Here is a 13,473-nt window from a genome sequence, read left to right as displayed (position 1 = left end):
AATCACAAGCATGAATAAGGGATTGAATGCATTTTGAGTCAATCAAGGCAATTGATGCAATCATCATAGTTAATGTTATTTATCAAGGATGAAATTATGATTGATTTGAAGACCAATTGATGACCAGTCAAATTAGGACGACCAGTCAAATTAGGACGCATCAAAGCCTTTATAATTACCAAAATGTAGAATAGTGAAATGGACAACTTATCATTTTATAGTATGTTCAATTCCTATCCTAGGAGTGCGTAATGTAGTCCATAGTCTAGTTTTCATAGATTTCAATTATGTCTTTACATTTCAACACATTAGTCTAGTTTACTTTCTCGTTCAATTCAAGTCTTAGCATAATCTTTATAGTTTTTGTTAATCTAGTTTACTTTGCACACTTTTCTTTACATACTCGTCTTTCAATTATTTATTTTATGTACTTTAAATTACACACTCATATTTAAATTATTTACTTTTTGCACTTAGTCTTTTCGGTAAATACCACGAGGTGTCCCCACACCCGAAGGGTGGGATTAATCCCCGTTTAGGGTTCGACTTGCCCCTGACTACAAAGTGCTTCCAACAGGTTTCAAACCCCACCTAGCCTTTTCAATTTCATTTAAATCAGTGGCGAAGCCATGATTTCATGTGTGTGGGGGCCTCTTACAAATTATAAAGAATAAAAAATTCGAACTCACAATACATACGAAAAATAGTATATATATATCACATATGTCAAGAATTATATTGCTTATTAGTTGCAATCATAATTGTCCTCGACAAAGGGATAGTTAAATACATTCTGAGCAAGAAAAATTGCAAGAGATAGGCAAAGAGTCGCAATTTAGCAAATATCTTTAAAGTTTTTTCCCCCATTAAACCCAATAGAAAGAAAAAATTGAAATTTCACAAACTAAAAAAAAACCTTGGGCCTCTTCATGCATTCATATCATACATGAAGAAATGTTTTATGTAAAAATATTGACTAAGTATGAAAAATGGTTTTTCAAAATAATCATTTTCTCAAGATAATTTTTGGCAGCTTTTATTTCTTACACATCAAATAAGAAAACTTGATTTTAAGAGATTTTAGTATGAAGTATATATTGACTAAATGAGCCATCATTTTTAGCCTAATCGTATTTTGCACTAAAACCGATTTTTCATATTTTTATTTGGTGGGAATTTGATTTTCTAGTATTTTTATTTGAATCCAAATATGGGGTACCTTATTTACATTGTAAACTTAAGTAAATTGAGTAATATAAAAATAAATGAAAGTAAAAGGACAAAGACAGTGCACCACCACCAACTAAGCGAAATGGCAATTTAAAGCACCTCCTTATGCCTTAATAGGTCCGCCACAAGGGTACATATCAAAATGTAAAGTATTTGAAATAATATACATATAAAAATACATAACAGTATATTAATTTTAAAATAAATAAAAATTTGAGTGGGGGTCCGGGACCACACTAGTCCTAGTGTGGCTCCGCCCTAATTTAAATCACAGCACCTTTTCGAAGAAAAGGTAGAGTTTCTCATAAAATAAAATAAAAATTGGTCCATTTAAGCATCTATGCAACAAAAAAAGCCTTTTAAAGTGAATTTAAGGCTTAAATCAAAACCTTTAAGAGGATCTTTGAAGGCCAAGTGGTTGATGTTTTAAAACATCCCAAAAAATTTAGGATTTATTCTTATTTTGTTTAAAAAATATTAGTACGATATAACTTGTTTTTTTATTTATTATTTTGTTGAATTTGGAAAGTTATATATATAATTTTTTTTTTTAAAAAAAAAAAAAAAAAAAAACTTTTGTTCCAATGTGGAGGAAGGCAACTTCACCTCCCTATCCCATTTCCCCCCCTTCTCCTCAATTTTTCAATTCACAAAGGTGACTCACCTAGCCTAAGATACTTCAATCATGAATTTATTCTGGTTATAGATGTGTACTTTGGCTCCAATTGCTTGTTCAAACTAGCCAATATCATCTCAATGAAATAACCCGTTGAAGGTATGGAGCTCATTTCCTACAATCTTCATATTGTCTCATTGCGCTCTATTAGTTGTAGACCAAGTGTATGTTAATATGTCTCAAACACACATCTCTTTTGTAAAGTATGTTATTGTGATATTCTATGTTATTTCAATGTAATTTAGTTTCAATCTCAGTTTGGGATTATGATTTATCAAAATGGACATCTCAAGGGTTATTTCAAAGTTTGTTTTGTGCCATTTGGATTTAAATTGAATTTTTGGTGGAATTTCAAAGTATGCTAGAATTGTTATGATTCTTCTGCATGCCCCGGTTTGAATACGTGTTTGAAAAACTTTATGGGCTTGGAGTTTTATGAAATTTTACTATGTTTTATTTCGCGCATCTTCTTCAAATATGGAAGTTTTATCCAGTTTGTTTGTAAATTGAAATTTTGGTGATTTTTCAAAGTAAAGTGTACAAACCTGAAAAACAGAACATTCTGCAGCCTAGTCTGTTTTGGTTTCTATTTTGACATGCTTCCTTGATAGCAAGATCAATTTCATCATCCATAATTTGATCATGATAACAGAAGATAATTCATAGTAGAACTGAGGGAGAGCAACAATGAGTGTTTTGCAAGGTTTTAAAACCTTTCAACCCCAACAATATACACATAATTAAATCTCGTTTGATATCGATGCATCATCTGTAACGTAGGCTACTCTCGAAGCTTAAACTGCTTACAAAAGAGAATCAAATTCAATAGAAAGGAAAGAAAATATATAACTCTACATTGTGGATCAAAATGTAGTAAGCCTTTCTTAAGATTATTTGGAGATCTATTTTCAAACCAAGGTGTGGAGCTATCTTAATTTCCCATTCAGAAATTTGCATTAATTTGTTCACTTACAAGTTACAAAGATATCCTGTATTTCAACTTGTCTTCGCATTTTCATTTGGGATATCAGCCTCTATTTTATCTTCAGAAGGATCTGGGTTGCTTGCAGCTTCCACATTCTCCAATTTTGAGACACGAAACACAGCTAAGTGTTCATCACCTGCAACAAATTATGTGATCTCAATTAGGCAGTTCAAGAAGGACTTTCCAACTCCCAAATCCTGAAGACTGTAGTTTGCCAAAACACTCCATTGAAGACATTCATTATAAAATCCGTAGAGAATTAGGTGGCTGCCATTTAAATAACACCATTCTTTTTAGTTTGTTATGGTATCGTCTTGATTTTGGTTAAAGAACACTAATACAATTCTTTTAGTGTTCCATTGTTCAGTACTTAATCTACATGGAAAAGAAAAGAAAACGAGAGAAAATTACTCTAGATTTCTTCTGAAATTTCTCTACAACATAATGAGGTTTCGAAAGAAAGTTGGATCACAGAAACTATAACTTCTCTTGATTTCATGTCACTTTATCTATGTTTATAGCTAGATACAAGAACAGAATTAATAAAACTCCCTTTTAGTTTTCAATTTGCTTCAAGAAAAGGTTGAAGGAGCAGGATAGGGTGGAGATCTACAAAAGAACATCCCACAGTCCCAAAACGAAAGGAAAAACTGAAGGAAGTTGAGGCTCCACCCCAAAACCAATTGGCAATGGGGGGAGCCTAGGCTAGGTCCCTTAACTTTTGAATGTGAGACAGACACTCTCAACAAAAACATCAAACATTACGTCCCTTCATTGATCCCAACCGCTCTTTATACTTCACCCAATTACTATGTTCCTTATTTTCTCAAATTTATATCAAACCATGAACATCAGAAAAAAGGGAAAATAATTTTCCCAAGTACTTCCGAGTATAATCTGTTACTCTGTGATCATATGAGAGTTTCAAGGTTTGTTGATAACTTCTGTCATTGACAGAAAAAGCCAAACCCATTGTTCCATGACTTGTGCGGAAATCTCGTCAGGCTCAAGCTAAAGAATTTATTGAACTTCAAAAGAACACTATAGTCCCTTGATTCATCTCTACTGATTTCTACGTACACTTAGAAGAGATGTACCCAGAAATCTTCTCTGAGCCTCAGTTGAGAATATTTAGTCACAAAAGCAAACTTGGAGCTTATGAAAGTAGAAAAGATAGTGTATATGTGAAAGGCTACCAAAAATAAAAGGAGAAAACATAAAAAAAAAAATAACAAAACAAAAAGGCTAAAACGTACCGAATGTAAGACAAGAACCAGGTGGCACAGTGGCAACAACTCCTGCACTCAACCGTTTGTCATCAATGAAGGTCCCATTTGTGCTGTCCAAATCTGTTACCAAGAGCTTCCCTTCTTTCTTTTGAATGCGAGCATGAACACCAGATACTATAAATTCAGACACAAACGCAAACATGAACTGAGAAATTACTTTATCTTAAACTTCAAAAGAATTTATTCTTTTCTCCATGATATTGAACATCTGTATGATTTCCTGATGATAACTTATTATCTGCATGAATAAAATTACATGTATAATATGCAGTAATATGAGTTAGCCTAAAATTACATGTATACCCTCTGACAAGGTAACCATCTTTTTGCTTGTGATATTCAACCTTTCAGATTATGTTTCTGGATAGGAAAATAGGAATATGATTCTCTAATACCTGTTGCAACTGGAATCACCATGTCAGCTTCCTCTGGAAGACGGCCAACAGTCACCTCATCCTAGATTCGAAAGAAGCCAGTCAACTTTTTGAATACTTTTTTGCAATCATTATAAACAGACCTCTGATGCTAAACCAAAAAATAAAAAAAGGAAAGGAAAAAAAAAAAAACTTACAGCAGAAATTTCAAACGCACTTGGCATTGGAACCTTGAAACCTATATGCCTTGTATCTCCATCACCTGTTGGGTAGAAATTATATTTGTAAAATGAGTCACTCCTTAACCAAAAACGAAAAACTAAGAAGAAAGAATGCACATGCCAGACGAAATGCAGCAATATGAGAAAAATTGAAGTGGGATAAGAATTATAACCAAATTGAGACCTGTACCCTTGAAACTAAGAAGACTGAAAATTCTAATGTTGGCTAAGAGGAACCTCCTTTTGTGTGCTACTGCTACATGCAACCTGTAAGAAATAAACCGTGGAGGACAAACTCTACCAGACATGCAGTTAATGAATGATAGAGAGAATTAGGGGTTTATGATGCAGTGGTGTCTTTTCTGCTCTAAGCTCAGAGCGTGCCACTGGACAATATTTCAGTCACACTCTCACTCTATAATAATACACGGGTAGGAACCTAGGGCACTCAGTAAAGCTGAGTTAAGGCCAACAGTATTCAGGTTACCACGGCATGCTATCATGGCTTAGCAAGGTGAGCTTTGCAGAACAGAATGTGTTGCAGCGCATATATGTCACTCAAAGCGGACTAATACTAATAAGGCCCAGCGCGTAAAACATCTAGCATGCATGATGAGTGTCGAAATTCTCTCCAAGTCTAGCAAATCTATGTCACTCAGAGCAGTCTAGTCCTTCTATAGTATTGAACATTGAGAGCACAGGATCAGTGCCAAACCTCCCTCCAAGAAGGTTTGAATTCAAATCACCTTCCAAACCTCCCTTCATATCAAGGATTATAAAACTTTATCAGGCTAAGAATCATCTTCCAGATCAGTGAAACTTACACCTGAACTCTTCCCTAACTAGGGCTCTTGGCACGTACTAGCCTCGTGCTCTTATTTTATGACGGTAGGCTTCCATTACTGACTAGTGACCAGAAAGACCCCAAATTCTCCTCTAGGTGCTTCCACTGCGTATATAGAAAAACTTGGTGTCACCTTTCTACAAGAGTAAGAAAACCATTCTTAACTCAAACTTAGTTCCCTTAGTTCTCTCAAGTCTTACACTCTTTCAGCTACTGACTTCGTCATCAAAAGCTCCTTCATACATGCCACACTGATGTCCCCATATCTCCCAAGGGGTTTTATTTTTTGGTCTTACAAATTAATGCACTAAAGCCATTACCAATGATGCATATGAAACCCAACAGTAAGCTAATTCCTTCCTTCAGAAAAAGAAGTATTAGGTTCAACTTCAAACATTGAAGCAATTTCAATTAACAATGGAAAAAAGAAAGGCAAATAGTTCGTTATATCATACGTTAGAAATAATTGCTCCCCAGATTTTCAAGTACACAATCCAAAAGTCAACCATATATAAAAATGCTCTTGGACTAATCCTTGTGTGAGGGGTTGGGGTGGGAATAGGTCTTAGATTCAAATTTATGGAGTAAAAAGGAATAAAATAAAATAAAATTCCATTTTCAATGACAAAGGAAAGAACAGATATTAAGTACTAAGTGACATGATCTTGTCATTAAAGATACTGTATTCTATCCAGGAAATTGTGCTGCTAAAACCATGAAATTTTGAGTAAGCCAACTACTTTTTCTCTCTCGAGAAAAGAAAACGAACAGTAAACCAAGTACTTTCTGACTGGGAAGGAGCTATAATTCATTTCGGTGGTTTACTTAAATTGCTGAAGCAACCTCTAGTTTATTATGAATTGCAAGCAAAGGTCCGCGAAGTTAAAGATAAGAAGAAAGATTTCTTGACGCTATTCCTGAACCAGAGATTTCTGGAAAACTCACAACTCACTAGCTACAGTTAGATTATTATGAAAAAAGAATACCCTGATGATCTTATAGCCTAAATTCCAAAAAAATATTCACATAGCATGTAACATGATGGGAAATAAAGAATGAATGAGATAGAATTGGGCATACCAACAGGTTCCAGAAGCCATTTTTGAGGTGGAGGAGGACTTTGAGCCTTAGAGGAGGAGGCATAGATGGGGCCGAATGTACTTCTTAGCTGCTTCCCTTTGATCCTAAGTACACCTTGGCCTTGGAGAATGTTGTTGGAGCACTGAAAAGGTAGTGAAGTAGTAGAAGCAAGAAGAGAGGCAGCAGAAGCTCTGAAACTTGAAGAAGAAGAAGGCCTTGGAAGCTTTGTATGGGAAATAGACAAGTGATGCTGAGCAGTTATTTCCATTCTGTGCAACAACAAAAAAACCCACTTCGCTTTGTGTGGCAGATCTGCTGCAATGAACAAGTTTTGTTTTATTTTACACACATGGTTTGGATTCGCACGATATTGGATGTCTGTCTGTTGTGTTCACTTCGGAGTTCACATGTATTAGGATATGTGGCGACCATTTAATGCTTTGACAGGGATTTGGATAACAATATCTTGAACCGGCAATGTCTACAGTCCACCCGGTGAATCAGTTTCAGTGCACACTTTGGCTATTTGTTTTTTTTTTATGAAGCATGTGCACGTGCTATTTGAGTTGTAAAAAAAAATATTAAAAAAACACCAGCTAAAAGACCATCTCCAACTATAAATTTGTACCCTATTTTTCTCCAGAATCTATCTGTATTAGGGCTGGGCACGGTATGAGATGACACGGGATGGGGGTCATCTCGGTGTCAATCTCGAATAAGAGAATCATGATGAGATGACACGAAATGAGAGTTTTTAAAAACACGTTCAAACCATACCGGACGACCTAAACGAGATCGGTATGATTCGGTATCAATATTGATACCGTAAAAAATCTACAACAGATGATATATCAAATGAAGACTTACAGTGAATGGACATAGTTGAAAGAGATTCATCATATTCAAGAGTTAAAAAAATAAGTCATAATTCAAGGCTTTGCTTGATCACTACTGATTTCCAATATCTTTGAAAATAAAATAATTTACTTTCCACCTTAATAATTAGAGTGGGAGGGGTGGAAAATTCTGTTATATATTATGCCTTGTTCAATTAGGACATATGAAGAACAAGGCACAACCTTCTCAACCTGCTAAGCTTGATTTAATTGCTCATGCATAAATGGAAAAAGAAATGGAGATTTCTGGTGGAATGGGAATCAATATGGCATGTGCCGTGATTTGGAAAAAGAAAAACAATTGAAATATGGAATTGAAGAAACTAGATGGCATAAAATAGCAATGGTGAGTGAGGTGAGTCACTCAGAAATGTCCTTTAACAACAAGAGATATCTAACTCTATTTAGAAACCATGGTGGGGCTCTTTTTTTACCTACATTTTTTTTTATCAGATGCTATCATGAGTGCTAAATTTCACAAAGAAAACTCTAATGCAAACATTAAAACTAAAGCTGGACAGATTGTGAATTGTATTTTGGATCCATTTAAGGTTCATCTTTTCGTGATGATTAATAAAATTGAATTAAATTAGGGGTGGAACTAATATTAAATCAGAATTAATAAAACTAATTTACTGTTTGGTACGGTATGACACCAACCAGGATCACAAATGTGGAACCGATGTCGTGCCAAACAGTAATGGGATGACACGGTATCATCCCGTTTACACGCTAACAGAAAACGGGATGACACTGGATTGGCACGGTTCCGGTATTCCGGTTTTGATGCCCACCCCTAATCTGTATATATATCAAAAGGCAGAAAATGGTAAAACATTCAAAATACCAAAAAATGCCCTTGGTTATACAAACATTAAGAATTGAAATTATTAATTAAATTAGGATAATATGGTAAATTCACACTTTTTCATATTAAAAATAATTAAAAATTAAAGAAAAATTAGATAATGGAACATATTTTTTTGGAACACAACTACCTATTATCTTTTTTAATTCTAAAATAAATTTAAAAAAAAAATCCTCTGTAGGCGTGGAAGTACGTGCAGAGAGGCTAATATATATATATATATATATATATATATATATAGAGAGAGAGAGAGAGAGAGAGAACTCAAATTAAGCGAGTGACAATGGAGCCACATTCAAAGCATTTGGCGCGGTTCTGAGCCATGGTTTTGCCACCGGGACAAGCATAGAGTCATGTGCTTGCAATTGCTTCTGTATAATTCCAACATCGACATCCGATGCACGACGATTTCAGGGACAATTCGGTTGACATTTTTCCCTCCTTCGAAACCACAAAAGTTACCAAAGAAATTCAGAGAAGATCACAACTATGAGAAAAGCTAGCTAGGGTTTTAGATAGTCAAGGTAACAATTCAACAATTCAAAACGAGAGCTAGAGAGCGCAAAGAGAGATAGAGAAGCTTGAAATTGAGGAAGAGAAAGGTTGAGATGGTGGACAACGATAGAGGTTGAGTTGGAGAGTGGTGCGTTTGAGATTGCGTTTAGAAATTTTAAGCCTCACCACAGTTTTTCCTTCTCAAAGTGCTTCTTCCCAATTTCTCTTCTAGCAACAAGCTCAATTCCAGTCTTCCATCCTCCCACTCCATCTCTTCTCTCACCTTGCCTTTCAATTCTTTCTCCCAAAATGCATTATAACTAACCATCTCATACTCCCTCAACCAACTCTACATCATCAATCGGAAATTTTCAGTGATTTTTTTTTCCATCTAATCAATTTTTCATTTGAGGGATTATTGTATAGATTTTTGTGTTTTGAATATGTAACAGCATTGCTTGACTTTTGATAATGCTCCGTTGCTTTAGGGGGTGTATTCAATTAGGATTCTAGAGAGTTTAAAAAGATTTTAAAAATTCAGTTGTATTCAATTTGGATTTATACGAACTTTAAAAGAGTTTCTGCAAGTCTGGTTGTATTCAATTCATACTTGTATTAACTTTAAAAGGTGTTTGGGCCAAAATTCTGCACACCCAACCCAACGCTGGAGGCCCAGAAAGACTAAGCAATATCAGAATCCAAGCAGTTTGGATTTTTTTCTTTTAAATTGGAATCTAGAGCCCAAAATCGAGAAAACCCAGCCCAGGACTTGTCAACCCACGAGAAAAAACTTGGGCTTTGGAAAACAGAGAAAAGAAATCAGCCCACAGTCCCAAAACTCAACCTGGGCTTGGCATGATCAAATGAGAAGAGAAAAGCCCAAAATGGAAGCAAACCCATGTCACTACCTGACTTTGAAAAGTCAGCAATTTCAACTGGATTGATAGGGAGTTAATGAAGGCAGGTCTTAAACAGGCAGATGTCTCCAGCCTTTTAAGTCAAAAGAAGATCAGAGTCCCTTTCTATATAAATTCTGCATCAGGATAGGCATAATTTCCAAGAGATAAGCAGACTATATTTTCTAAAGAGATAAGTAGGGCGCATGGAGTTGTTCATCTGGAAAATCAAACTAACCATCAAGGCAGATTGAACTTTTACAAAGAGGAGTTAAAGATCAAAAAGGGATTAGGTTTTCTTTCAAAAAAGCAGAAAAGTGATCACCATAAAGAACTGACGGTTGATGGTTTGTCTGCCAGAATAGATAAAATTCCCCTTTTCTTTGACATTTAAAATGAAAGATCTTGCTTTTAGAAAATTTGCCGCCCATTATTAAAAAATTAGAAATCCCACTCCAGCATTTTTCTATAAATATGAGAGGAGATGAATAGATCAAAGGACAGCCAAAAAATCAATCAAAAATAAAAACTCAAAATGATCACTTGATCTCAAAAGCCTTCAAAACACTGAAGCAACCAAAAGCTCATCGAGCCACAAGAAACAAGTCAGCTATAATCCAGAATCTCCAACTTCAGTCTAGTTTCAGAGAAATAGTGTAACACCCTGACTCCAAATTTAATCCCTTATTTAAATTATTTAAGAGAAATTACAAATTTACCCTTGGGTACGGGTATTTTGGTCATTTTCTTACCCCAAAAGGAGTTTGGGGTAGTGACTAGTATTTTTGGGAAGGTCGTACTAAGATGAGTCCGTAGACACGTAGTGGGCTCAATTCGGAGTTGAAACGAAGAAGTTACGAGCAAAACAAGTTCAGTGGCAAAATCGTAAATATTTTGAAATGGAATTTTTTATAAAAATCAGATTCTCTCTCTCTCTCTCTCTCTCTCTCTCTCTCTCTCTCTCTCTCCCTGTGCGCAGAAACAGCCCCTGTTACTGTTCACCGCGGTGGTTTTTGGGCCACCACCGTCGCATCCGGCCACAGCTTGGGGTGGCACCGGTCCCAAAAGAATCGGCCAACCTCCCTCTTCCCATCCCGACCAATCTCAGCCGCTGGAACCACTCGTGATCGCCGGAAAATGCAAAAATCTTACCGGTTTTAACCCAAAATTCAAGGAGCTCAATCTCTCTCATTCGGCCACCAATTCAGACGAGTAAGGTATGGATTTCTACCTATTTTCCATGCTCTAGCTGATGGTTGGGTAGAATTGCATCGATTTTGAACGTAGGTAACTCGATTTTCGAATTGGATTTCGGTCGATTTTGGGATCTCGATTTCAGCCACTTCCGGTCAGTTTTTGGGGTAGGTCCAAGAACAAAAGTGGCTCACAAATAGGGTGTTATACCTAGGGTAGGAGTTTGGAGCCGTGGTTTTGAGATTTTCCTGCGATGCGTAATCGCTTTGGGCACCCAGCGCTGCCGGCGCGTGTGGCGGCTCATGGGTGAGGGTAGTAAAGTTGCACTGTGTCTCGATGCTATCCTTAGGTTGTCACGAGTGCGTAGGATTTCACGGATCTCAATTCGAACGTTGTTTGACTATCGAACGGATACCGCATGTTGTGCGTTATCCGGGTTCGATAGATTGGGACCGTTGGATGGTCTTGAATTTAATATATGTTAATCTGGGTATTTCTAGGATCGTGTAGGAATTCATGGATCGTGATTCGGAGCCCCGGATGTTCCGATTTAATAATTTAAAGTTTATGTTTATATGAACCGTCAGATTGTGCGATGATGAGCGATCTGACCGTCCGATCTGGACTAAACTTGCATGACTAGTGTCCTATACCTTGTAGAACCCCTAGGAACCTTCGGATTGGAATTTGAAGGTCGTGGGCCCCGTGGGCCCGTTTTACCAAGATTGGGTAGTTTGACCCTTGGTTGACAGTGAGCCTTCCGAGATAGTCTTACCTTCCTAGGAGGATTATAATGACCATAATGATAGGTCTTGAGCGTTGTTGAGCTATGTTGACTAGGTTGAGATTTTTAGAGTGTTTAATTGTTATTGTAGGAAACTCTCGGACCTTATTTTTAAATGAATAGCTTGGCTTTGTGATGGAATTGTTAGGCATATGAATTAATGGTTTATTTAAAACCATTTTTTTAACTAATAGTTAGTTTAGCATTTTTGTTAAGTGTTGGTGATTTGTGGGGTACTTGGGATGTTGTTGAGGTTTATACAATATTAGAGAGAGATATATATATATATATATATATATGTATGTATAAGGGTATAAAAAGAGTCTAGAATGTCAGCTTGAAGTGCTATTCGTACTACCTTAGGCACCTCCCCGAATTTTGGTTACACTACAAGTACCACCCTGTGAAAGTTAGGTCCCACGTGGCGTAGGTTATCCGGCGTGTTGACAGACCTCATACGTGGCGTTGGTTGTACCGGCGTATGGGGAGATATTGTACTATGATGTTGAGGTCTCGCGTGGTGTAGGTTATCCGGCGTTGAGACATACCTCATATGTGGCGTTGGTTGTACCGGCGTATGGGGAGATTATGTGATATTATGTTGAGGTCGCACGTGGCATAGGTTATCCGGCTTGTCGACAGACCCCCTACGTGGCGTTGGTTGTACCGGCGTATGGAGAGATATTGTGATATGATGTTCAGGTCTCGCGTGGCGTAGGTTATCCGGCGTTTGGCGTAGGTTATCCGGCTTGTCGACAGGCCCTATATGTGGCGTTGGTAGTACCAGCGTATGGGAAGATTATGTGATAATATGGTGAGGTTGCACGTGGCGTAGGTTATCCGGCGTGTTGACAGGCCCCATACGTGGCGTTGGTAGTACCGGCGTATGGGGAGATGATGTGAAATACAGAGAAATGAATAAAGGTATTGCCTATGTGTGGAACTAGGTTTTAAGGAAGAACTACGTGTGGCTTGATCCCTCAGTGTGGGTACTAGGCAGCCTAAGGTTATTAGGTGCAGCCGCGGACATAAATATGATTGTGTTAGGAGGTTAAAACCTCGTATATTGGGATTGGAAAAGTTGAAAGATGCATGTTGAAATTTAGTAGTCATAATTTATATTTGAATTTATCGTTTGTCTTTTTTAAGGCATGAATTGATTTGTTAGCATGTTTGGTAGTTGAGAATTATTGGAAGGCCGAATGCCGTTTATGTGAATTGCATGAAATTATATTGTGCATGCTGCCAGTTGTGAGGTTGAAATTCTGGGCAATGTTCAATTTACAGAGGAGACTCTGCCGAAATTTTGGCAGAAAGACTCGTACCCTTATTCTATTTTGGGAAAAAGGGTATAGCTTTAGAAGTGGGCCCGACATCGGGGTGATGTCGGAAATTTCCACAGGATTCATCTAGGGTTTCGGGAAATTTGGGGCGGATCCTGTCAAATAGTCACTCAAAGCGAGATTTCTCTCGTTACAAATTTGGTTCAGCATAAGCCAAATCAAGCAGAGTTCGGGTTTTACAAATATGAAAACCTCAACAAATTTATGGAAAGCCCTGATCAAGCAGAACAGGTACCATAGTGCAGTTCCAGCTCAGTAATCATCAAATCCAGCCACTTCTACCTTTTCAAAAAACCTT

At 36.9% G+C, this 13,473-nt stretch overlaps 1 protein-coding gene across 1 annotated transcript; it reads right to left on the bottom strand.

The window, feature by feature from the left end:
• Nucleotides 1-2,587: 2,587 nt before the first annotated feature.
• On the bottom strand, nt 2,588-7,136 carry LOC117633052. The gene is made up of 5 exons (XM_034366724.1): nt 6,700-7,136; nt 4,752-4,816; nt 4,576-4,636; nt 4,148-4,294; nt 2,588-3,027 (listed from the first exon to the last, which is right to left on the bottom strand). Exons 1-5 carry the CDS (start codon nt 6,965-6,967, stop codon nt 2,903-2,905), a joined length of 666 nt encoding a protein of 221 aa, XP_034222615.1. The 5' UTR covers nt 6,968-7,136; the 3' UTR covers nt 2,588-2,902.
• Between the last annotated feature and the right edge of the window lie 6,337 nt (nt 7,137-13,473).

Source organism: Prunus dulcis, chromosome 6, assembly GCF_902201215.1.
Source record: "Prunus dulcis chromosome 6, ALMONDv2, whole genome shotgun sequence".
In the NCBI taxonomy this organism is placed as follows: domain Eukaryota; kingdom Viridiplantae; phylum Streptophyta; class Magnoliopsida; order Rosales; family Rosaceae; genus Prunus; species Prunus dulcis.
This window is presented reverse-complemented; position numbering and strand designations above follow the sequence as displayed.